Source organism: Girardinichthys multiradiatus, chromosome 8 (genome assembly GCF_021462225.1).
Source record: "Girardinichthys multiradiatus isolate DD_20200921_A chromosome 8, DD_fGirMul_XY1, whole genome shotgun sequence".
NCBI classification, from domain to species: Eukaryota; Metazoa; Chordata; class Actinopteri; order Cyprinodontiformes; family Goodeidae; genus Girardinichthys; species Girardinichthys multiradiatus.
The window spans coordinates 22,839,614-22,866,351 of NC_061801.1; the positions used below are offsets into that span (position 1 = coordinate 22,839,614).

The 26,738-nt window shown below is 39.4% G+C and overlaps 2 protein-coding genes across 3 annotated transcripts; one reads left to right on the forward strand and one right to left on the reverse strand.

Annotated features, from left to right (window-relative positions):
* Positions 1–315: 315 nt before the first annotated feature.
* coq4 (coenzyme Q4 homolog (S. cerevisiae)) lies at positions 316–11,015 on the forward strand. 2 transcript variants are annotated; one of them, XM_047371739.1, is made up of 7 exons: positions 316–428; positions 5,011–5,166; positions 6,458–6,554; positions 7,158–7,260; positions 7,390–7,519; positions 7,657–7,750; positions 9,183–11,015. In XM_047371739.1, the coding sequence occupies exons 1-7, from the start codon at positions 353–355 to the stop codon at positions 9,364–9,366; spliced, it is 840 nt and encodes a 279-aa protein (XP_047227695.1). In that variant the 5' UTR covers positions 316–352; the 3' UTR covers positions 9,367–11,015. The 2 variants fall into 2 exon arrangements, with proteins under 2 accessions (XP_047227695.1, XP_047227696.1); XM_047371740.1 differs by lacking the exon at positions 7,657–7,750.
* A 4,259-nt stretch (positions 11,016–15,274) lies between these two features.
* bspry (B-box and SPRY domain containing) lies at positions 15,275–24,944 on the reverse strand. Its single transcript, XM_047373372.1, has 6 exons — positions 24,354–24,944; positions 23,854–23,952; positions 19,236–19,466; positions 19,074–19,099; positions 18,856–18,980; positions 15,275–16,495 (listed from the first exon to the last, which is right to left on the reverse strand). The coding sequence occupies exons 1-6, from the start codon at positions 24,768–24,770 to the stop codon at positions 15,960–15,962; spliced, it is 1,434 nt and encodes a 477-aa protein (XP_047229328.1). The 5' UTR covers positions 24,771–24,944; the 3' UTR covers positions 15,275–15,959.
* Positions 24,945–26,738: the final 1,794 nt, after the last annotated feature.

Here is a 26,738-nt window from a genome sequence, read left to right on the forward strand (position 1 = left end):
TCAAGTAAAATTTCAGCGGACGCACAACTTATTTCGTGCAGATGCTCATTTTATGTAGTGAGACTAGCATCATAGAAGTGAGTCGCTGCTCAATATTAATCAGACATTTACAAGAAAAACAAAGTCCATTTTATTTACTTTATAAGTTGATTTTGTGTAAAGATGTCATTGCATTTATTTATTAAATCTCAGTTAAACTGAATGTTTGCGATAGTAATACACAACTCACCTTGGGCAATGACACGTGCCCACAAAAGAACCGGCTCCTATAGATAAAAGAACCGGCAGGACGAGTGGATCCGTCACTAACAACGCAAAATCCTGCACGCATGCGCACTAACTGTAGCTAACAATGTGGCATCGCTTGTCGAATCCGTTCTTACGGCTAAATCAGAGGCAGGGGTCTTTAACATCTAAAGGTTTTAAAGGTACGAATTTACTCCACTGCTCTCTGCACAGCTGCAAAAGCCTTATAGAAATAAATCGGCCAATAAGTTAAGTTTTTGCTTTTGTTAGTTTCGTGTTAGCCTAGCTGTCAGCTTCTAGCAGTCTAAATAGGAAACAAGACGCTGAAGTTAGAATCGTAGTTCAGTAGTTCATTAAAATTTACTTACGTTTAACATCCAATTTTACCTTATTTCAACATCTTTGTGTTGTTCTGGTAAATTCAAAGTCTGTTTGTGAAAACGAAATTTCTCCAAGCAGAATAAAGGTTTTACAAATCGGAGGGTAACGCCTTACCTTACCAAGGCTATTTTATATAAATTATAATAAAGTAAACCTTGATCAACGTATCAAGTAACTTAAAATGCATCAATAATTTGTTTTAAAAGCCAAACCACAAACAGGGTATGAAATAATTCAACAAATAAGTTAACCATCAAATAATTACTCAGAATGAATCACGAAATAATTCAGGTTAGAAATAAATTAAGAAATAATTTATTAAATGTATAATTAATTATAAACGAAATTACAGTGGACTGCTTGGATGCAAAAGTAAATATATAACAGGCATATATAACATACATACATTTAGAAATTAAATTAATATAAATGTTAATCCTATTTATGAAAACAAAATTATTTTCATTTAATTTCAAGTTCAGCTGTTGCCCTGAAGCAATGAAATACATACAAAAACAATGACATATAACTTGTAAATTAAAGTTTTAATTATTTTGACAGTTATTTATGCCTCTAATATATTATTTACACACTTAAATAATTATAGATTTAATTATTCATTGATTGATATACACTGCTCAAAAAAATAAAGGGAACACTCAAATAACACATCTTAGATCTGAATGAATGAAATATTCTCATCGAATACTTTGTTCTCTACAAAGTTGAATGTGCTGACAACGAAATCACACAAAAATCATCAATGGAAATCAAATTTATTAACCAATGGAGGCCTGGATTTGGAGTCACACAGAAAATTAAAGTGGAAAAACACACTACAGGCTGATCCAACTTTGATGCAATGTCCTTAAAACAAGTCAAAATGAGGCTCAGTATTGTGTGTGGCCTCCACGTGTCTGTATGACCTCCCTACAACACCTGGGCATGCTCCTGATGAGACGGTGGATGGTCTCGTGAGGGATCTCCTCCCAGACCTGGACTAAAGCATCCACCAACTCCTGGACAGTCTGTGGTGCAACATGACGTTGGTGGATGGAGCGAGACATGATGTCCCAGATGTGCTCAATCGGATTCAGGTCTGGGGAACGGGCGGGCCAGTCCATAGCTTCAATGTCTTCATCTTGCAGGAACTGCTGACACACTCCAGCCACATGAGGTCTAGCATTGTCCTTCATTAGGAGGAACCCAGGGTCAACCGCACCAGCATCTGGTCTCACAAGGGGTCTGAGGATCTCATCTCGGTACCTAATGGCAGTCAGGCTACCTCTGGCGAGCACTTGGAGGGCCATGCGACCCTCCAAAGAAATGCCACCTCACACCATTATTGACCCACTGCCAAACCGGTCATGCTGAAGGATGTTGCAGGCAGCAGATCGCTCCATGGTGTCTCCAGACTCTGTCACGTCTGTCACGTGTGCTCAGTGTGAACCTGCTTTCATCTGTGAAGAGCACAGGGCGCCAGTTGCGAATTTGCCAATCCTGGTCTTCTCTGGCAAATGCCAAGCGTCCTGCACGGTGTTGGGCTGTGAGCACAACCCCCATTTGTGGACGTCGGGCCCTCAAACCATCCTCATGGAGTCGGTTTCTAACCGTTTGTGCAGACACATGCACATTTGTGGCCTGCTGGAGGTCATCTTGCAGGGCTCTGGCAGTGTTCCTCCTGTTCCTCCTTGCACAAAGGTGGAGGTAGCGGTCCTGCTGCTGGGTTGTTGTCCTCCTACGGCCTCCTCCACGTCTCCTGGTGTACTGGCCTGTCTCCTGGTTGCGCCTCCAGGCTCTGGACACTACGCTGACACACACAGCAAACCTTCTTGCCACAGCTCACATTGATGTACCATCCTGGATGAGCTGCACTACCTGAGCCACTTGTGTGGGTTGTAGAGTCCGTCTCATGCTACCACGAGTGTGAAAGCACCACCAACATTCAAAAGTGACCAAAACATCAGCCAGAAAGCATAGGTACTGAGAAGTGGTCTGTGGTCCCCACCTGCAGAACCACTCCTTTATTGAGTGTCTTGCTAATCGCTAAAGATTTCCTCCTGTTGTCTTTTCTATTTGCACAACAGCAGTGAAATTGATTGTCAATCAGTGGACAGTTTGATTTCACACAAGTTTGATTTACTTGGAGTTATATTGTGTTGTTTAAGTGTTCCCTTTATTTTTTTGAGCAGTGTATTTAGTACATATGTGCTCTATATCAAAGTGCAGTTGTCACAGGAAGTATACATTTTTGCACAATATCATACTGTTGAAGATGTCATTGTTTTATGACCTTCGTCGTTGTATAATGTGTAAAATGTTTTATATTTGTTGTATTTTAGTACTGATCTTAGTTGCTGTCATCTTGGCCAGTTTGTAATGAGATTTTAAATTTCATTGGGTCTTTCCGGGTTTAATAAAGTACAAATTTCAAGTACCTTGCATTCAAACTCTACAAGACTGTAATATATTGGACTCTAACTGCCCTTGTTGCCTGCAACAGTTAGATATTTTTAGTGGCTAAGATTCTAACACTCATAGAAAAGGCTGGGGACTGTGTAATGATTAAAAAAAGAAAGAAAAGAGTAAAGAAAATATGGGTCGATTGTTATTGTAATGGATATTGTCATTGCAATGTTCAGCAGAAGAATTGCAAATACATATTTTCCTTATATTGTGCAGTCCTATTATTTAATTACACATTTAGTTAAATTATAACTCATACAATGTTGTGAAAAAGTGATTTCTTATTTTTTATCTTTGTCACAGATAAATGTTTCAGATCATTAAAAACATTTAAATATTTGACTAAGCTAACGCACGTAATCGCAAAATGCAGTGTTTAAGTGAGGCTGTTTAGTAAGGGAGGGGAAAAACTGCTGTGGAGAAATTTTGGTCCACCTTTTTGGTCCACTGCTCTGTAGCGCCAACCTGAGGGTAAAAGTATTATCAGTTAGTGTCCAGGATGTGTGGGGTCTGCAGAAATATTAGCTGTCCATTTCCTGACCCTAGACCTGTGTAAGTTCTGGATGGAGAGAAAGTCAGCCCTGATGATCTTCTCTGATTGTTTGCTGCAGTTTGGATCTGTCCTGTTTTGTGGATGATCCAAACACCTCAGTGATAGATGTGCACAGGACAGACTGAATAAACCACCTCCACATGTTACTGTTGATATGATGTGTCTTTTCTGAAGTGCTTAGTAACTTTTACACCAGATGTAATGGGACATACACCTTCCAAAAGTTCAGCTTTTGTTTTGTCGGTCCATAGAATATTTTTCAAAGTTTTTGGGGGTCATCAAAGTGTCTTCTGATAAAACCGAGACAAGCCTTTATGTTCCTTTTGCTAAGCAGTGGTTTTTCGTCTTTAAACTCTGCCATGCAGGCCATTACTGCCCCGTCTCTCTGTTATGGTGGAGTCATGAACTCTGACCTTAAGGCCTAAAGCTCTTTGGATGTTCTTCCGGGGTCTTTTGTGACCTCTTGGGTGAGTAGTTCCTGCACTCCTGGGAGGGCTCACCGCTCAGTGTTTTTGTGGATAATGGCTCTCATGATGGTCCACTGGAGTCCCACAGACTCTCAAATGGCTTCATAACCTTTAGCGGAAAAATAGATCTAATTTTTTACTTTGTTTTTCTTATTTTTTCATCCTTCGTTGGATCACAGCCTAATGTCTAGCTTTTGAGGATCTTTTGGTCTACTCCTCCCTGTCGGCCAGGTCCATTTTAAGCGTTTTCTTGATTGAGGACAGATGTGGCAGTAATCAGGCTTAGGTGTAGCTAAAATTGAACTCAGCTTTCCAAAGATGTGACACACCACAGATAATTTGTTACAACAGGGAGGCAATCACTTTTTCACACACGGCCATGTAGGTTTGGGTTTTTTTCCCCCCTTCATAGTAAACATCCTCATTTAAACACTACATGTTGTGTCTACCTGTGTTATCTGTGTCTAATATTTAAATTTGTTTGATGATCTGAAACTTACAAAAAAAAAGACATCTTTACCACTTTTTTTATTTCATTACGTATTTAATTTCTTTTGGCCATCAATAGTCACCTGCTGCAAGTTTGAATACAATTATTAGGCAGAACATGTGAATAAATAAGTTCCCTTATTGAAACAAGCCTGTACTTCATATGGGCAATTATTTAATTGAGTTGACCTGTCAAAATGTAACCTGATTTATTAAACAGCCATATCTAAATCTATGTTGTGAACAACCAGCTACTGTCTTTCAGAAGGGTCAGATCACTGTTGTGCATCAAAGCAAATCAGACAACCTAAGGAGACTGGTCATTTATTAAAACTTGCCGTTCATTTGACATGCTGATGCAGTAGAAAATATTGTCTGGTTTCTAACACTGTTCCACCTTCGGATCAGCTGTGCGCGCCCACCGACTGCACACCGGCAGTGCTGAACTGACATACAGTTGCTATGATGGGCTGTACCCCGGACACATCCAGACCACCTCCTTCCAGAAAGCACTGCTGGCCGTTGGATCGGGTGTGGCGGCTCTGCAGAACCCCTACAGACACGGTGGGAATTTCTCACAGAGCGTTTTTATTGGTCTCTTTTTCTTCTGCTTTCTGACATTATATGTGGAAAAATGCACTGTTTATTGCAACATATGGTGCATATTCTACCTTGCAGTGCCTTTATGAAAGTATGCACATCCCTTGAACTTTGTTGCATTCTGGTGACATCGTCGTGCTGCAGGGATGCTTCTGCAGCAGGAACTGGGAGGCCTAAATAAAGAAAACCTTTCGCAAAAGACTTTACAGCAGCTAGGTTCACCTTCTAGGTTGACTGCAATGTGTGGAAAAGTTCAAGCAGTTCGAATACGTTTTCAAATTACTGACTATAACAAATATTTCCTCTCTTTGTTTTTGGCTTTTAGTATTAATTAATAATACACTGGTGTCTCTGATATTTGATCTGAGGCCATAAAATGTTTTTTTTTTTTAATAGTTGTATTGTTGCTCCAGACCTCTTTCAGGGATTTCTGCCCTTTTAGCACATTGAGATGTCGTCTAAAGCTTTGCAAAACAGACCAAAAAAGAACAAACCCAATAAAAACTTTAAAGAGGGGCACAGTTTCTTTTAAGTTCTATTATTAAGAGCTACAAAACGTGTAGTCTAAAGTTGCTAAAACCTGCCATACATTTTTTTGTAGCAGAGTTTTTCTTTTTTACTTCGATTTATTACATTTTTTGACAATGGTCATTCTTGCCTCAGCAACTCTGGATTGTTGGCTAAATTTTCACATCCCATTTTCTTCCTTCATAAATGAAACCGCCTCTCTGAAAAGGCTCTTAAGCTTCTCAGTTTCGATTCACGTTTTTTATTCAAACCCCATAAATGTGTTTTAGGGAAAATAAGTGAGTTTAAGATGGTAAAATTTTCACACAGGAAGAGAGTCATTCACACCTGTCAGCTGACGCTTATTATCAGGCTTAGCCCACAGGTTTCTGTAAAAGGGCTGAACCTGACTTAAAGTGTCTTCACTCTGTGTGAGGCCTTTGTTTTCTGTTTCCTTGTGATAAAAACTCCCATGTGTTTGAATAGCGACAATGTAAGCCAATACTGGAATGACTCAGGTTACATCATGCTTTGGTTGACCCAGAGGCAGCCTCTCAGATTTAGCAAAAAACTCCCTAAAAGATGCAGAAGAACAAAATGATTAGCTGCTATTACAGCCAGTAACTGGCTCTGTAGGTTTTGGATTAGATGACTAGAAACAATTATTTGTTATATTCAGTTTAATTTTAGACTGCAAAAACCCCATAAAGTTTTACTGATGCCCTGAACCTCTGTGCTAACTTCACAGACATGGTTGCTGTGCTGGGAGAGACTACAGGACATTTAGCTCTTCTAAATCTCAGGGACCGGATGAGAAATGACCCTGAGGGTTACACGATCCTGACGTGAGTCACTCAAGTTTACATTGGAAAATATTTGTACCATATGTTATTGTTTTTGGCCAATTCGCCCTTTTGCCAACTCATACTCCCATTTCGGGCCCAAGCGTTGCATTTCCATCCATTTCCTACTTCCATTTCTTAACCGGGCCCTTAAACATTGCTTATCAGTGTATTTCTCCTGATAGTTGGGTATTTTGATTAATTATAGTCATAAATATTATAATTAAATTTGACTACATTTTAATGACTTGAAATTACACTCTTTCTCACCTGATTGTGGTTCTGATCCACCAATAAAGTAGAAGAAATATTACAGATGGTAGAAAATAGTTAATCAATTAACCACATTTTTCTACATGAAACTATGAATAGATCATGGAAAATTACTTAAATTGTTAATTGTAGTAAACATACCCAAGGTAGGTACAATCCCAAAATGTGATAAGTACAAAACATCCCTTGTAAGAGGTTTTTTGTTTGAAAAAGGTAGAAAAATGATGAAAACTTGGAAAAACAAACTGATGAAGTAGTGAAATGACCAGACTACTCTCTGCTCCATGAATACTTTTGATTATGTTTTTCCTTTGTTATAAACCAATGCTGCAGAGAGAGGCCAAGGATCCGCCTGTCTACACTTGATCTGGAAAACATGGCCTCCCTACCTGATGGATCTTTTGGGCGAGAGTATCTCAGATTTCTGGAGGATAATGTATGTTTTTTCCTCAATAAATGCTTCATAATTAATATCTCCAAATTCAGACTTCACTAGTGAACACAAGTCTCCTCCTGTTCTCATTTTTGATGGACATGTCTTTTTGTTTTTGCAACTTGGCGACAGAAAGTGACGCCTGACTCTAGAGCGGAGGTGAAGTTTGTAGACAACGAGGAGCTAGCCTATATCATGCTGAGATACAGAGAGGTCCATGACTTGTTGCACACTTTACTAGGCATGCCCACCAACATGCTGGGTGAGTCGAGCTGTAGCAAAGAGATGTTTTTTTTTTGTACCCAATGCTAGTTTTAACACACCTTCACTCTTGAATGCCTTCCTATTCTCTCTTCCCTTTCTGCTTTTAATTTGCACATCTCTTCCTCCTGGTTTCAGGTGAGGTGGCAGTGAAATGGTTCGAAGCTGCTCAGACGGGGCTTCCCATGTGTGCCCTGGGTGCTGTACTGGGGCCACTTCGGCTGAATTCAAGGTGCCTAAATATAGCTAGTTTACAGTTCAGTTAGAGCTGGTTTGGATTACTCTCTGTTAGAACAAATTATGAATTGTTTATAGTCGTTTCAAGCAGTTGGATGTAAAATGACATTACCATGTTGGCACAATTTTAGACCAGCTCTATCATCTATCATCAGTAGCTGGACAGCAAAAATGGCAGCAAATGTCCCAAGACCAAGAATCGATCTAGGGACAACTGCATTGAGGACCGTAGCCTCTGCATATGATGCGCCTAGACTTTGACTCGACCATTTTACCACCGAAATATGCTTTGATGTAAACCATTTTCCTCAGACTGTATGTTTTTGCTGAAGGATGAACCTCTGCCCAGGTCTCAAGTGTTTTGCAGCCTCTAACAGGTTTTCTTCTAGTACTTCCATCCACTTAACTCCATCCATCTTCCCAAATTGTATTAGCATCCCCACAGCATGATGCTAACACTACTGTGTTGACCTTTACAATGTTGCATTAAGGGTAATGTGCAGTCAGTGTTAATTTTATGAAGAATTTCAAGGATAATGAATACTCTGTCAAGGTCCTGTATGGCCTGTAATCAATTAACCAACCATCTAACTATGTTTAAACAAAAGCTGAGATAATCAAAGGTCTTGATTTGATTTTGGAAGACTTTAGCATAGAAAAACATATTTTCTGACTGTAGAGAATCCATATAACCGGTAAAATATCATTAAGGAGGATGGATGCTGCAGCAGCTAGTTATAACAGTGATTTAGTGTAACTTGCTGGTAGGGAATCACGTATAATGGCACAGAGTAGAATTTCCATCTGGACTGCATTAATAGCCAAATAAAGTATGAATGAATGACTTGACATTTTTGTTTTATGATCACAGATCATCAGTGCAATTCTCCATGTTGGAGGATGCCCAGGGCGGCATTAGAAAGTGGAGCGCACACGCACCGCCCCAGATAAAAACTAGAACTTATGTCGGTTGCGCCTTGAGCAAATTTTATGTTACTTTTATGCACCTGCCGTCAATAAAGTGTGGTTGCCCAGCGCTTGCTGCTGAGAATAGGGAGACAATTGTATTTGCTTTCTGTAGGACTGCAATGTATTTTATCCTGTCCCAGGTTTTGGATGATATTCTGGATTTTGATTGGTTTGAGGTGGGGTGTAGCAGGAGGGGTTTACCCAGGGTCACATTCATGCTAGAGCCGCCATTGCCGATTGTTTTAGCTCATGACTGCCTGTGAATCTATGGGGAAACATTTATACTTCAACTATAAACAAATAGTACTGAACCATTTCTCTGCCAGTAAACCATAAAACATTTCCTTATTCATGAACTGTTATTTTCTGCCTTTGTCACTCTTTATTGTTGATTTACTTGTTAATAATGGTGCTGTCTCAACAGCATTCAACTGTACTTTTCTGTCTCCCTCTTTCAGTCGTTTGGAATCGCTCTTCACATCTTTGGGCCCCTGGGCCCTGCAGAACGGCAGGCGGGCCCGCTGTGTCCTCTGCATTTTTTATGAGAGGCGATGGGAGCAGAGCCTGGAGGACCTCAGACAGGAGCTCAACATCGAGCCTCCTCCAGTCATACTCAGAGCCTCAAACAAGAGGAACACCTGAAAAAAAGGCGGAAGAAGAACTTTTTCACAAACTGTAGAGCAGACAAACAAGAAATATTTGAAGGATGACAGTGGAATTTACGTCTAGCAGGATGTAATTACCTACAGGGGAAATGAAGGAATTTTGATCGTGGCAAGTCTGGCTCATTCATCCTGCTCATCATCAGTGTTCAGTTTACTCATGACATGTTTAGGTTTCCATTTCTTCCTTATTGTGACAACAGGCCTCATCCTGAAAGGTCTGCAGCAGTCAGTTTAGAGTGTGATGTGTTTTCAGCACTAGTTAACAAAATACACTTTAACAACAAACCGTTTTATTAGAACATTTTAGTAATGGCCATCATTATCTGCACCCTCATTTACTAGAACATGAAAACAGCCCCCAGCAGACTCTGTGTAAGTGTTTCTGATTTACCTGTTTTAACCGAGTGGTGGGAAAGGAGCACAAGTGCAGCTGCGTCGGTTTGACATTTAGGCTCTCTTATCACAAAATGCAATAATTACATCAACATGTAATGAAATTGTGCACAGGTGTTTGTCAATTTTTCGTTCTGACTGACAGAGCTCATAACAGTCAGTACAGGCAGATGTACCGTGATGATAAAACCACATTTCCAGGAAACAAAATCCAGGAAGTATGTGGCTAATTTAGCATGAGAATTTCTGTAGAAATGTTACTGGTATGTGCCTGATGGGCCTGCCCCCAATCCAGTTTTGCTTTCTGCTGAAAATGTATAGCATGAGTTTTTTTTCTACCAGCTTCTCTCACGGTGCAACGTTAAGCATTTGATTACAGGGAAGTAAGCAAGCAAAGATAATAAAAGACATTAATATTTTCAGAAATTCATAACTTTATACTTATGACATAGAACACAAAGAGTCCCGAATATTGTACTCAAGTAATATAACATTACTATGGTTAATTAAAAAGAAGATGACTGTGCTGTTTAAAAGGACATTGCATGCATTTTTCTTGTTTTCCTTCATATGCAGTTCTGAAAGTTGTTTTATTTTGCACCTAAATTAATTCTAGATGCAAAATAAAAATAGCAATGAAGAAATAAAAATGTGGGATTTCATTTTTCAACATAAGTGCTTTGAATATTTTAAATGTTTAGATTTTTTTTACATGCCAGGGAACATATGTATTTAACAAGTCAACATTTGTTTTACAGTGAAAATATTTAAAATGAGGTAATTAACATCAAATCCACACCAGATTTTGGTAACAACCCAAACAATCATCATATACAGAGAAATCATACTATATTTAACACTACATTTCTGTAATAAAATGTTTTTATTGGTCTAATGTAATATATTAAATGTATATATACAGACAGCACACACAGTTTACCAAATTTAAGTTTATTTCTTCTAAGCATATAGCTCCAACCATCCCTCAAATTGTCATTTCCAGCAAACTTTATGAACATGTCATATTGGACCATTTTTGTGTTTAAATGTTGTACAGATTGGTTGACATGGCCATTTTTTCCCTTTGTATTGTGTGACCGTGTCCTTCACATGTCCTCGGTCTCTTATCAGAGGAACACAGCGTTAAAGGAGACTTCACGCTTTTCTGTATCAGTTTGTTGTCACATAAAATCAGAGCTTAGACGTCATGGCTGAAATAAAACAGGAAGCAGATGTTGTTTCTGTAGTTTTGTTCCATTTCTATTAAAGCTGCGTCAGGTTTACTGGTATTTAATTAAAGTGTTGAGTTTTTGTAACTGTCCGTGGTCCTGGAAGCACATTTCCACCTCTGGATGAGGAGGAACAAAGTATTTTATATCATGTGGTGTGAGGATGAGAACGGAGGCTTGATCAGACTTTGCTGCCCTCAAGTGGTTTTTTTTAATTAAACTTCTAATTTACAATCCGAATCAATACTTTGTAAAACCACCCGTTGCTGTAATTGGGGATGTGGCAAAGCCTTTTGCAGTGTATACATGTGAAGACTGAATATTTTGCCCATTCTTCTTTACAACATAGCTCAAACTCAGTCAGATTGGATGGAGATTATCTGTGAACCTCGGCCTGCTGTTATCAATTGGATTTACATCTGAGCTTTGACTTGACCATTTTAACACATGAATATTCCCTGACTAAACCATTTCATTGTAGCTCTGGCTGTATGCGTAGGGTCATTGTCCTACTGGAGCAAGTCTTTTGCAGCCTCTAATAGTTTTTTTCCAGGATTGCTCTCTGTTTAGCTTTATCTATCTTCCCAAAAACCTTGAGCTGCATCCTGGTACCTGTTGAAGAATACCTGAATACCTGAATCTAGAATTGCGCCGCTCAAGGTGGCAGCAGGTTGGAGTAGCTCTGTTACTTTTGATTCTGATTTATTCTTTTTTGGGAACTATACCTCTTGTGGTGGATACAGTTGATTTTTTTTGGAATACTGTCCACTCCGGTGTCGGATGCTGTGCAGCTCGGAGGATTTTTCTTGATACTTTCTATTTTTTGACATTTGTTATGATTCATTGCCATGGCAACGGGGTTGTTTCTTACAACCGGGAGCAGCTGATTAATATCTCAAAAGCTCAAATAATACTTCAACTACAACCCCAAATCCCTGATGAGTTGAAAAAGAGACGCCGTGGATGCAGAGCAGGAGCTAAGAGAAGAGAGAGAAGGAGGAAGTTCAAACCATCTCTTCCGTCGATTATGATGGGCAATGTGAGATTGTTGGGAAACAAGTTGGATGAGCTCCAAGCCCTACAAAGGACCCAGCCAGAGTACCGGGCATGCAGTATTATATGTTTTACTGAGACATGGCTGCAGGATCATATCCCCGACTCCAGCGTCTCTCTGCCAGGCTTTTTAACCATACGAGCAGACAGAGACTTAAAGAGGAGTGTGTAAATGTAAAGGAGGTGGACTGGCAGTATTTGTGAACAACAGATGGTGTCATTCAGGACATGTTACTGTGAAGTGTCAACTATGCAGTCCAGATATTGAACTGTTGGCAGTAAGTTTTCGTCCATATTATTTACCCAGAGAGTTCACCAGTGTTATTTTGGCAACAGTTTACGTTCCACCTTCCGCTGTTGCCGACACTGCATGTGATGCCATCAGCTCAGTTGTTGCTAAGCTACAGACACAAAACCCCAATGCTTTTGTGGCAATTTCTGGTGATTTTAACCATGCTTCACTCTCTGCTACACTTCCAATGTTTCAACAGTTTGTCAGCTGCTGTACCAGAGAAAACAAAACATTGGATTTGTTTTATGCAAATGTCAAGGACTCATACATCTCTACAGCAAGACCTCCGCTAGGCAAATCAGATCGCAATCTTGTTTTTCTCTGCTCGAAATATAAGCCCCTTGTTCAGAGGCAACCTGTAATAAAGAGGACTGTGAGAAAATGGTCACAGGAAGCTGAAGAAGCTCTGCAAGGTTGCTTTGAGGCTACAGACTGGGACGCACTGTGCCAGCCACATGGAGAGGACATCAATGCCATGACTGAGTGTGTAACCTACTATATAAACTTCTGTGTGGATAACATCATCCCCACCAGAACTGTGAGATGATTCCCCAATAACAAACCTTGGATCACCAGTGACCTGAAGGACCTGCTTAACAAGAAAAAAAGAGCCTTCAGAGAGGGAGACAGAGAATTATTGAGGAGTTTACAGAAGCAACTTAAAGTCAAGATAAGAGACAGCAAGGAGGTGTACAAGAAGAAGCTGGAGAGCAAGTTCCAGCAAAACAATATCAGAGATGTGTGGACAGGGATGAAGAAGATCACAGGCTTCAAGCAGAAGGATGATCAGACCGATGGAGGTCTGGACAGAGCCAATGAACTGAACATATTCTTCAATAAGTTCAGTTCAGAAAGAAGCTCAGCATCCTCCTCTCCTGCTCACAGCCAAACAGACATTCCACCTTCCTTTGACCCACTGGACCCACAGCTGTCCAGTAACACCTCACATTTTTTATCTTCTACCTCAGCCCTAGACCCTTCTGCTTCTACATGTTTGCCTTCAACCATATCAGAAGATGCTGATGCTTCCTTTGCTTCCCCCTTCCACCTGTGTGTCTCAAGAAGTCAGGTGAAGAGACAACTGGAGAGACTGAATAGGAATAAGGCTGCAGGTCCAGATCATGTCAGCTCTAGAGTCCTGAAGGGCTGTGCAGAGAGCTCTGTGGGATTCTGCAGCACCTCTTCAACCTTAGCCTGGCCCAGAAGAAGGTTCCGGTGTTGTGGAAGACCTCCTGTCTTGTTCCGGTACCAAAGAAAACTCACCCATCAGTCCTCAATGACTATAGACCTGTTGCCCTGACATCTCACATCATGAAGGTCCTAGAGAGACTCCTGTTGGCCCACCTGAGTAAGCAAACAGTAAACCATCAGGACCCCCTTTTGTTTGCTTATCGCTGTGGAGTTGGAGTTGAAGATGCCATCATACACCTGCTTCAACAAACCCACTGTCATCTGGGCAAAGCCAGCAGCACTGTGAGGATCATGTTCTTTGATTTCTCCAGTGCCTTTAATACAATCCAACCTGATTTGCTTTGTCAGAAACTCCAGAAGACTCAGGTGGAGGCCTCAACAATCTCCTGGATCAAAGACTTCCTGACAAACAGACCACAGTTTGTGAGACTGAAGGGTTGTGAGTCTAACCAGGTAGTCAGCAGCACAGGAGCACCACAGGGGACTGTACTCTCACCATTCCTTTTCACTCTGTACACCTCAGACTTCCAGTACAAGACAGACTCATGTCATCTGCAAAAATACTCAGATGATTCTGCAGTCGTGGGGTGGATCAGAGATGGACAAGAAGCTGAGTACAGGATGGTGGTGGACCGCTTTGTAGCATGGTGTGAAAACAATCATCTCATGTTGAACGTGACTAAAACAAAGGAGATGATTGTAGATTTTAAGAGAAACAGGAATAAGTCAAACACTATTTCTATCATGGGAGAAGAAGTGGAGGTGGTGGAGGAGTATAAATACCTCGGTGTTCACCTGGACAACAGACTAGAGTGGAGATGCAACTGTGAAGCCATCTACAAGAAGGGACAGAGCAGACTGTACTTCTTGAGGAAGCTTAGGTCCTTTGGTGTTTGCAGCAAGATGCTGCATATCTTCTATAAGTCTGTTGTGGAAAGTGTGATCTCTTCTACCATCATCTGCTGGGGAAGCAGCATCAGAACCAGGGACTTAAAAAAGCTCAACAAGCTGATAAAAAAGGCTGGCTCTGTTCTGGGGACTCCTCTGGAACCTCTGGAGATCATTGTGGAAAGACGGATTCTTCATAAAATGAAGAACATTATGGAGAACCCTCAACATCCTCTTCATGAGACTGTCGTACAGCAACAGAGTGTCTTCAGTCAGAGGCTTCTTCAGATCTGCTGTAAGACGGAGCGCTACAGGAGATCCTTCCTGCCCACAGCAATCAGCATCTACAACGGCTCTTTGAAGAAACCTACATAATATGAGCTATAACAACATTTAATTTCCCTTTGGGATTAATAAAGTATTTTTGAATTGAATTGAAGAAAAGCCTCCCCACAGAATGATTCTGCCACCAACATGTTTCATCATACGTATTGGTGTGTTTAGGTAATTTGCAGTATTGGCCTCTTTTGACCCGAGCACCTTCAATATTTTTGCTTTCAGCTAACAAGACTTCTTTTTCCTTTAAACGCTTGTTTCTTCTTGCAACTCAGTTAGCAACTGGTTGCATTCAATTTTTTTAAGAGGTGTTAGTTTAGAGGGTGTGAATACAAATGCAAGCCACACATTTTAGGTTTTCATTTGTAAAAAAAAAAAAAGAATGCTTTGCATCATTAGCCTTTTACTTCACAATTACACACTACTTTGTGCTGGGCTATCATCACAGTAAAATACATTCAAGGTTCTGGTTGTGACATGAAAAAAGATTCAAGGCGCATGAATACTTTTGTACGTAATTTATTTGTTATCTCATCAGGTTTTAATGGTTTTTGCTTTACTGTGCTGTACGTATATGCCTCTTCATTGTATATGTCTTAATTTTCTTTCATTTTAAACAAGAGGTTCAAAGTTGCAAAGTATTTCAAACTTGTATGTGACGTACAAACCTTTGGCCTAATGACAGGAGGAAATAAATGCTGTTAGGCAATGTACTCTAACCCAGTAAGCTGCAGCTTACACAAACCAGAAAACCATATCCTTTCATGAATTAACACAGTACAAAAAAGTCACACAGACATTAAACAATAACAATCACTTTACTAGGCAAACAAACTTCTGTACTAAATTGTTCAAAATGCAGGGTCATTTTTGCTTTCTATAAAGTTTAGAAGCTTTACTTAATACAAAATAAACCTTGAAGCTCTTTTCTTATTACAAACACAAACAATCTTGTTGTTAAAAACAATAATTTTCAGTCAAAGTAATTACATAATGGCACAACTGTGTATTATAATCAACATATAAAAATAATAAACCTAAAACATTACTAAAAATTATACAAAACAAATGAGAAAAAATTTATAAATAAAAACTGATGCAGTTGGACTTTTTCTTTATTGCACAGAGCTCCTGTTCACACAAACGTCTCTGCCTGCTGCTTTTAACATTTAACGCTCATTCAGTTTATCAGTGCAGTATGGTGATACTACGGTCAGTCACAGCAAACGCTGGCAGCAGTGGAGCACTGAAGGGCTGAGTGACAGAATACAGCACAGTGCCAGAGTCCGGCTCGTAAAACAGCAGCGTCTGGCTCAACCAGTCCAGTAGCAGGCCGATTCTCTGGGGTCTCTTCATCACCTGCAGGGGCACCTTCTTGCCTGCGTGACAGTAGGAGTACTCGCCGTCGTAGTGGGACAGCACCCACGACTGACTGTTGTAGCCCAGTCTTGCCTCGTTTCCAGAACCTTTGCGCTCGATAGAGGCGTAGCAGGCCCCAACCTTAAAGGCGCCGCTCTTGCCGACGTCCACCACCCAGCTGTGGGTGCCGGAGGACATGGACAGAGATCCCAAGGCGTTGGGCCAGGAGTCAAAGCGAGCCGGGTCGTACGAAGGAGACTGGCGAGGCTTCTTTTGGAAAAATGTCAAAGTGTGTAAGTCTTCAGAGAGGGAGAGGAGTGGGCTGATTGTGCGCTCATCAAACTTTATCACAGGTGATCCATAAGCTGTGTAAGGTAGAAGAACAACAAATGGGTCAGAATACGAGATGTTGCTAAACATAAAGCCAAACTAGTTTTCAAGATCTGAATCTAAATAAAGTCCAATGGGTATGTATGTCCTCACTGAAGAAAAGCATCCCCATAGCATGGTGCTGCCACCACCATGTTTCATAGTAGTGGAGTGTTTAGAGTGAGGTCCAAAACCCTAGTAGTTAATGAATGTCCTGAAAGTGCAATAAAGCTAGATTGCACATGGAAGTAAATGGAGGACAACAATACTGTAGGAGAAAAATTGCTTGCTTTCCAAATGGTCTTATGGTGTAAAATCACTGGCTTTAAGTCATCTTTGGTTTGATATTAAAACTATTACCTTCTGGAGTTGAAATACGCATGTTGGTTAACTCATAGCTTCAAGTCTAGACATGTTATTGCAACATTTCTTCAAGTTCTGAACATTTTTTTAAAAACAAAACTTCACAATACCATCTCATTTGCGAAAACAGTAGGTTACTGTGTCTTTAATCCTTCAATCTTTTCCTTCAAAGCAGTCAGACTATCTTGTATTTTTTCAAATGGATCTTTATGTGCTTTGTTGTTTAACAATCCCACTGTTTTGTTGAAATTTTATTTGGAATTTTTTCGTGGGCCACAGATGATATATCCTGGGGGATGACCCTTAAGTAAAATGAATCTGGTGATGCCTATGATCAGTATTTTATTTTTCTTTAATAGACTTAAGAGTTCTTAGAATTTTTGAAATGCTTTAAGTAGCCTTAAAAATAAAATCTGGATTCATACAACATTAAAGTGATGCTGAAGCTCTAAGTCAAAATATCAGATATTTAAAGACATGCGTTTTTTTCTGGTGTACTTTTAATGACATGATCACGGAAACTTATATGCTGATCAAATGCTTTAATCTCTTAAAAAGTAAAATACATCCACTCTAAGTGCTGGTGCTAAAAAATGGGGTAAAACACTACAAAGCAAATGTACTTAAGCATCGATCAGAACCACACAATTTACAAACTGCAACATGGAGATAATATGGAGCAGTATGTCATCCTCTACACGAAAAACAATGTACATTATTTCTGTTCAGTTAAACAAATCTGACACAAACAGGAATTTATTTAAATGTCCTTTTTTCACTTGATGTCCTCCTATCTGTACTAAATTACTCATTTTCTATTATTAAATGTGCTTTTCCATCTGAAACAAAAATGCTACAATATGACTGTTCACCCCTATAATGTCAAAGCCTAATGAAATATTTAATGACTGTTATTATATAAATATTACATGACTGTTTTTATTTATGACTGTAGAGTAGTGCTTGAAACATAGGCGAGCTTTTCTTCCTAAATTTGTTCAGAAATATTCACCAGAAAGCAGGAAGTAAAAAAAAAAAAGACTCATCCTGAGGCCATCACATCATCATATGTTTCTTATACCTCTTTTAAACTTTGGCAAATCTGCCTTGTGTTTCAATGGCAATGGAGATATGCTGCTTTTAAAAAATAATGTTCCATTATTGCTTTTCTACTTATTAGAGATCATCTTAAGCATAATATGATCTCCAGCTAAGCCAATCTGGCATGAACATTTTTGAACATTTGGAAACAATTCCGAGGTTTAAGTGTTACAACTTAGAGATGCAACATACATCTCACAAAGACACCATTAAAATGGGTTTTAAGTAAATGTAACTTATAGCAAAGACCTTAATAATAACATCCCCTAGTCTCATGAAATGCTATGCAGACACTCTGTCTGCAGGGATGAGGATTCACATACCTCTAAGCTATTGTCTGATTATTCAGCTCCTAATGAAGTGACTACTGGAGGTCTCTTATAGACTGTCTATAAAGAATTTAACTTTCACCCTGAAATGGTCAGACAATCACTATGTATGGAAAAAAACAACATAGTAACCACACAGTAAAAATAGCTTACTCTGTCCTTACACAGTAATACACAGCAAATTTTACATCTTTATCCCAATACACACAACATAGAAACAGGAGGTGCATCATAAATGGCAGAATTATCATGCATTTACATGCATACGTGATATCTAATATGTTTTTGGGGATTTTTTATTTTTTTATCTATAATGGAGGTTTGTAATACTTTTATATTTATGTTTATACAGAAAAAACAACACCTTAGACTATTACATTTCTAAAATGTATCTTTCTATCTACAATATTTCACTATGTTTAAACTTGCGCCTGAGAAAGGTTTTCAAATAAAATAGCCCTGTTAATTATTTGAGCTAATTTACAACCATTAGTGTGTACAATCGCCTTGTATGCTTCTGCTGAATCTGTTGTATCTCGAGGATTGTAAATAAATGCACAAACCCTTGGGCCCCAGCAGCAGAGCAGTCGCCCAGAGGCCCCTCAGCAGCTTGCTGTCAGTACAGACTGGATTCAGGTTGAGCTGATCGGTGTCACACGGCTCCCCGACCCCCTCGGCATCCTCCACCCTGACCCAAACATACAGAAGCATCAGATGTGATACTAAACCTCCAGTGTCTTCTGAGTAAGAACAAATATTAGTCATATCAGTAATGTAATACCTTTCAGCAATCTCCTGGACACTGGTCTGGAAAAAGGAGCCATTAAGAAGACGATTACTCTCAGTAGTTTATGACTCTTATCAGCATGTAGCTTTTTATGTATCTAAAATCTTTCCACCACCGTCATAGCCTCTTTAAACATAAACAGCCCTAGCCTCTCACCACCAGCTGTGCGTCTGCAGTGTGCGTCAGCGTGTGCACCAAGCGGGAGCGTGTTTGCGACAGACTCATCAGAGCGTGGTTCCAATGAGCTCTCTGGGTGAGGAGGCACTGCTCAACCCGCTCCTCCTCCCTCTGCACCTGCTCCAGGAGGCGCTGCTCTTCCTCCTCCAGTGCCTCGCGGGCGGCACTGACCTGGGCGAGCACCTGCTCCCTCGCCCTGCTTGCTGATGCCTGCGTGAAGACACAGGAGATGGTGTTGAAGGTAAATCCTGAGATTTCAAAGTTAGTTATCTTCCCTTCTGGTTGCACAGAACAGATTCGGGTAAATCTTTTAGTTTTGGAAGCTAGTATCTTTATGTGAAGTGCCTTTCATCACTATTTACACACCCGTGGACTTTTTCACATTTTTTACATAATCTCCAATGTGCTTGATTGATCCTTTATGTAACAGACCAACATAAAGTGATGTAAAACTGTGAACTGAAGGGAAAAAATATGCTGAATTTGATGTAAATGTTTTCCAAATAGAATTGTGAAAAATGTGTTTATTAGTATAAATTGCCCATTAATAGTGCTACCCCTAAACAAACTCCAGTGCAACCAACTGCAATCAAAAGTCCTCTAATTAGTAAGTAGAACCATGAGGGTAGAAATTGATCTTAGTATAAATACAGTTGTTTCATGAAGGCTACAAAAGTTTTTTAGAGAACATTAGTGAACGAAAAACCTTCAGCCAGATTCTCAGAATCCTTTGCTATTTTAATTTACCCTTAATATGGGATGCATTCATTCCTACACGGTATAACAAGTCAGCTGAGACCTCTATGATGATGACCTCACTCTTCTGACCTGCAGCGAAGTAAGGATAAGAGTAAGTAAACTCGCTTGGAAATATAAGGTTTAATGTTTCAAGACAACTCTCCACAGCTTACTTCTTCTTAAACAGATTGTCACAAGCACAGGAGAAACACAGTACATGCCAACGTAGTACTGATTCCAGCTTATTTCAAAGGACTACAATGTATTCAAATTAATTTGCTTAAATACGGCTTTACTTTATTAACCGAATTTAACAACAAATAACCATAAAAGTAACATGTGCTGCAGGTTTTTTGATAAAGGTAGTTTTTAATCCAACAGAAAATTAAGGTATAATTATCATTTACAATGCATACAAGTCTATGGAGGTTCATGTTAAAAGTCTATGATGTGACAAATACTCTGCATAATTCAACTGAAAAATATACAAATCTGTTAAAGGGAAAATTTAAAATACTCAAAAAAGTTGCAGTAACGGAGTTGCATAAGTCTGCACACCGTTATAATAATGCAAAGGACTAAAAATAATCTCATTGTACAAAGAAATCTGTAAGCCGAAGGGTACAAAAAATCTATTTTACTTTGTAATTATATAGTCAGTCAGTCATTTTCTACCGCTTATTCCATAGTGGGTAGCGGGGGAGCTGGTGCCTATCTCCAGCAGTCTGTCCACCCTGGACAGGTCGCCAGTCCATTGCAGGGCAACACACAAACAACCATGCACACACTCATACACCTAAGGTCAATTTAGAGTGACCAATTAACCTAACAGGCATGTCTTTGGACTGTGGGAGGAAGCCGGAGTACCCGGTGAGAACCCACACATGCACAGGGAGAACATACAAACTCCATGCAGAAAGACCCCAGGCCAGGAATTAAACCCAGGACCTTCTTGCTGCAAGGCAACAGTGCTACCAACTGCGCCACCGTGCAGCCCTTGTAATTATATAATTATATTTAAATAACATTATTATCTTCTGAGAGATACCTGTCTCATTTTCCCATAGTGAAATGAAGACATGACAAAAAAATGCCAGGGAGGCTGCCACACTGAAGGAATATCTGATTAGTACTGGTTGTTTTCTACATGTGACAACGGTCTACATTCTTCATATCTCTGAAGCAAAGCATGTGATTAAAAGATAGAAGCCATTTGTTCCTAATAAAGAAATACAGGCTTCGGTAAAACCTATCCAATGCTGTGTTACGGTTCCAACGTGTACGTTGGAACAGAAGCAACAAAGCAAATCACCAAAAGAACACAATACCTGCAGTGAAATATGGTGGTGGCAGCATAATGCTCTGGGATTATTTATCTTATGAGAGCAAGACTTTGTTGAGGTGTGTGATGTCATGAACATTTGTAAATACCAGTGTGGTTTTATCCAAAGCCAGGTGTCTGTTTGAAAGCTAAACATAATGAGTGGCTTTACTTTGTATCATCACAGTGAGTCCAACCATACATCGAAATCAACAATGGGATCAACCAGAAGAAAATTAAAGTTTTGGAATGATCAAGCGAGATTCCTGAACTAAATCAGACAGGAAATCTGTCCGAAAAAGAGATGTGGACAATTGATGTTCTCACAGTTTGAAATATTTGGAGAACTGTTTGGGGAAAATATTAACAACTGAAGATGTGCTTTGCTGATAGACTCCTGCAAAAGAACATGAAGTTGTAGTTACACCAGATGGTGGTTCAACAAAGTATTAGTTTAGTGGTGTGCACACTTACGCAACCAGGTTATTGCTGTTTTCTTGTTATTATATAATATTTCTCCCTTTTCTTGTTCTTATTTAGTCTAATTTTTTACATCACAAAAATCTATTTCAACAGCGGTGTGTGAACCCTTTTATGTCCACTGAATGCATCAACGTATGCCTCCAAATATATTATGATTTATACAATCAAGTGAATCAAAAAGCATAATGTTTGTTGGTGCATTCACAGTTGGAAAAATAGAGGGAGATTTCTGTTCTGCTCCATTCAATAAACAGAAAAAAAATGCGTACTTTCCACTATTTTTCCTGCTGAACGCCAGACAAAGCTGATCAAAGGAAATATGGTTGATTTAAACACTGGCTGATTAAGTGATGCATCACTAATTAACACTATGTAATATATCATGTTTTGTTAAACTGGATGAGATATTTAACTCCTGTGACAAACTTTTCCTTTTTCTTTAGATTCTAACATATAAAAGCTTATAATTGAGATGTACATCCAACAGAAAAACCTGGTGCATCCTTATATGTCAGATTCACTCAAGGTGATGCAGTGCTTCAACAAATTTTTGAACAGTCTGAAAGTTCACGGACTTCACTGATGAATGGCTTTAGCAGCTATCAATAAGAAAGATGTAATTTTGGCACTAGGACTCTTCATAAAAATATATATTTTTTAATAATTTCTCTTTTAGACTTTCTCATAAATTTCTAATAATTTTGGAAAACCATTTAAGTCAGTTTTCTAATAATATAAATATCCATATTAACAGTTTTTTCAGTTAAATTGAAATGCAGATTTCATTATTAAGGTTCAGAAATCGTTTTAAATTACTAGTGTTTATTATTATATAAAATAAACCCATAATAATACATGTAATCCTGGTTTATCATGCACATGGTCTATTCAAGAAGCCTTGGTTTGTAGATGGTTGGCAATTTTATTATGAAAATGTCTTATGCAAATATCTAATTGAGGTATAATGATTTCCAGCTTTTATGAAGAAAATCAATATTCAAAAGAGAACTTCTTGAGCTTGCTTTCTTTGTGTTTCCCTCTAATTAGTGGAAATATTATTAACATCTGCTTCTTTCACTACAAAAGTTACAATGTCTATTTTAACCCTGATGAGAACCAACACAAAACAATGGATGGATTGTAAAGAAGTCATGAACTTCTCCTTGAAGAGAAATATAACACCTTTAATCACACTCTCTGTTTAAGTAAACATGGGAATTTTTTTAAAACTCCATACTGTGAACTATTTCGAAAATAAAACCTTTGGGCACATTTATGTCAAACACGAAAAGCTGCACAGATCTGAGTCTTCATTAACGCTGTAAAAGAATCTGTTTTATTTGCTGTTTGCTAACTGGTCACCTATAAAGCGGCACAAGCATGACGATTGGCTCCCTCTGATGCTATGTGCTTGCAGGTTAATAAGTACAAGCATTAGTTTTGTTGGAAGGTGGTGACTAGGTCACCATGATGACAACTATTATACAATGATTACAACCACAAACTTCCATTTATTTAGTTGGGATTTTGTAGGATAGTCCAACACACATTTGAAAGAAATTGTAAGGTGATTTCTCACCCTTCAAAACTGATTTTTCATGTTAAATTTAGATGCCTTACTGTAGGAGGAGAGGAGATGGGACTATTGCAACAGATGATTAATCAACACAGGTACTGATGAGACAAACTGGCAGTTATAAACTGGCCTCTCCCTCACAAATATGTAGATTGGGTTGATTGATTTTACTATTTTTGAGCTATACAATTTGTCTATTTTTTAGATACAGACTGCAAACAACATGAAGTCATCACATACGGGCTAAATTAACTGATTAATCAGTACAAAACTATGTAATTATTGTAATTGAGATTATTTAAAATTGTTTCCTTCTCTTTGAAAGGCCCTTAGAGCCGGGCACGTATCTGTATAGCTGACTAAAAGAAAAACACCCTTTTAGGGAATTCGGTGTGCTTTCTAAAAACTTGTGAAACAAGCTCAACTTGTAGCATCAGCAACCAGTTTCCCCATGTTTTCTATCTAGCAGCATTTCTCACCTGCAACTTTTGATCTTTGGCTGTCAGTGTTTGTTGGATGAACTTCTCGATCCTCAGCGCCTGCAGCTGGATTTTTTCACACACATCCACCAGCTGGTTCTGAGAAGGAACAAACACACACACAGACATGCACGCTCAGTTTGGAGGCTTTAGGATGAGAACATCACAATGCTGAATATGGCCAGCTGGTAGGACAACAGGAAAATCCTGTCCTCTTAAATACCATGCAGACAAAGTAGCAACAGAACCTGTGGCACGCCCAGGAGACAATTTTGGTAAATATTGACTTGGAAAATACAGTTAATGTAGTTTTCATTCATTTTCAGGGTTATTATCAGAGTTTGATGATAAAAGTTAAATATTGCTAAACTTTGGTATGCATATTACTCAAATGAATTAATAGAAAAGAATGGGTTTCTTGTCTAAAATAAAAGTAATTTCATGAAGTTGCACCGGTAAAAAGAGGCAAGCAGCTGTTGGACATGAGGTAAAAGTCTCACCCTGATCGCGCTGACTCTGCGGGCCAGCGGGGCCACGCTGTGTTCCCGGCAGGGGCCCGCGTTCGCGCAGCGGGAGCAGATGAGTTTCTGCTCGGTTCCGCAGAACCAGTCCAGCTCAGAGTCGTGCTCCGCGCAAAGCTCGCTCTCCACGGAGAAGATGCCGGACTCAGTGTCGGAGGCGGCAGCCTTCGGTGAGTTTGCTCCCTCCCTGCTGCCGTCGCAGGTGCTCGGCCTGGACTCCCCGATGTGCGCCTCCTCCTGCTCCTGCTGCTGCTCCTGCTCCTTCATACCACCGGTCAGCACGGCGAATATAGGCTGCTCGGGTTCAATCTTCAGATGGTTTACGACATTTAAAGTCTCTACAGAAGTAGTAGGAGACGAGCTTGTTAAGTCACACTCGGTAAATCCTTCGGTCATGGCACAATAGGAAAGCAGGTGCGCACCGGCGGAGCTGAGGGATTCGTACCTATATGCGGGACTGCGCTGTAATACAGGTGTAACAGGTGTGCGGAACACGGAAGTGACACGGTCATAATAGGTCAGAGCTGAAAGGAAATCTTTCTGTCCCACTTGTTCTTCTCTTGGGCGTCAGCTGTAACCGCCTCTACAGTTTCAGGAACGCGGATTGATTTGTTACAAAAAGTAGTTAAATTCTTTAACTCATCTTCATACTCTGATAACACTGGGCTTTAACAAGAATATCCATAGGTACACATTTTTACATCAACTCAAATGGAAATTGAGGCTGAGGTGTGCATCTGTGCAGCTTCTCCATAGTTGCCACATATACTTCCTGGCTTCTTCTTTCATTAATTTGCTCCTTGCTCTGCCATCAGTTTAAGTGGATTGCCATGTTTTGGTGGATTGGCAGCTGTCCAATGCTCTCTCCATTGTCACATGCATGGATTGAACAGTGCTCCTTGAAATGCAGAGAGCTTGGTATATTGTTTAATCAGCCCTGGATATTATTTAGGGTTATCGGAGTAAAGATGGCTGACTACAAAATATTTTTAATCCTCATTTAAACTTTACATGGAAAAAGCATGAAAGCAAATAAAAATAAAAGTACCGGAATAGCCATAAAATGCCCTTTGGGAACTGCTGTGTATTGTTTTGCTCAAGGTGACTTTAGATTTCTGTTATCCAGGCTTGATAAAATTGTCAATTTGTTTCCACTTGGCATTAGATACCAAAAGAGAACATCTTAAAATGTTTTGTTTTGTTCAGGGAGGATGGGTGTGATTGATACTTGGTTTCATCATGTAATGTGCAAGGATCAGTGATATAGCCACTACTTGGAGACAGTTAGTTTGGAAATAGTTGAGCAACAGCCTGGTCCATGGATAACTTCAACGAATCTCAAAAATGAAAGATGGCTTAAAAACCCCTAAACCACTGTTGTGTAAGCTGTTGTGTTAGCAAAAAGATGTTTGATCTCTAAAACAAGTTAACAATTCAACATATAAAAATTACCAACTGTGTTTGTCTGTGCCAGACTGGAATAAAAGTCCCACAAGCACATATTTCCCACAAGCCATACCGCCAGAGCCACAGTTGCATATAGGAGGAAGCAGATGAAGCTCAACAAATTCTGCGAATGAAACCGTTCACCCCCACTCCCAATGTTTGGAAGTGTCTGACAAAAGTCACAGAGAGAGGGAATGCCTCCCAGCTCAGAGCAGGTGGGCTTCCACATATCTCTCTTTGAAGAACAGTTGAGGACAGGAGAACCATTGTTTGGCCAGCATGAATAAACTCTTATGTAATTGTTAAAACCAGCAAAGACACAGACATGTTTCCCCTCGGGGGATGATTTAGGGCTTTTTTGGCCACCATGTGGAAGAAAGAATAAATGGCTAAACAGAAAACACAAGAAACAAAAGCAATAAATTGTGAAGACTTTGCTCGATTATCTTCCATACAATTGTTGATTTCTGTACCCAAAATGCCAAATCTCCACCAGTTGGATGAGAAAAACAATGATCTCTAATTCTTAAATAAAAACTGCTAATTATTTACATCACTTAATCAACTTAAGGTAATTCTTATTCACACAGGCTGTTTAAAATGAATCAAAAAACCTAAATAACCTTTTATTTTAGGTTCTATAAATACGTTTTTAATGTAAAAACACCAAAATGAACAAATCAAAGGTTTTTTGATAAATTTTAAATAGTATCTTCAGTAAAACATAAAATATTTAAATAAAAAAATATTATTTGTCTTAAGTTCGTATTAAAAACCATTTTTCTGCATGTGGATAAAAGAAGAACTGTAATACAGCTTCAGATCGATAGGGGGTGCTGATTGGTTTCACTAAGCTGATATGATTCCATTCAGGTCGCCTGACAGATCACGGGAACAGATGACGGGACTGGACGTGTG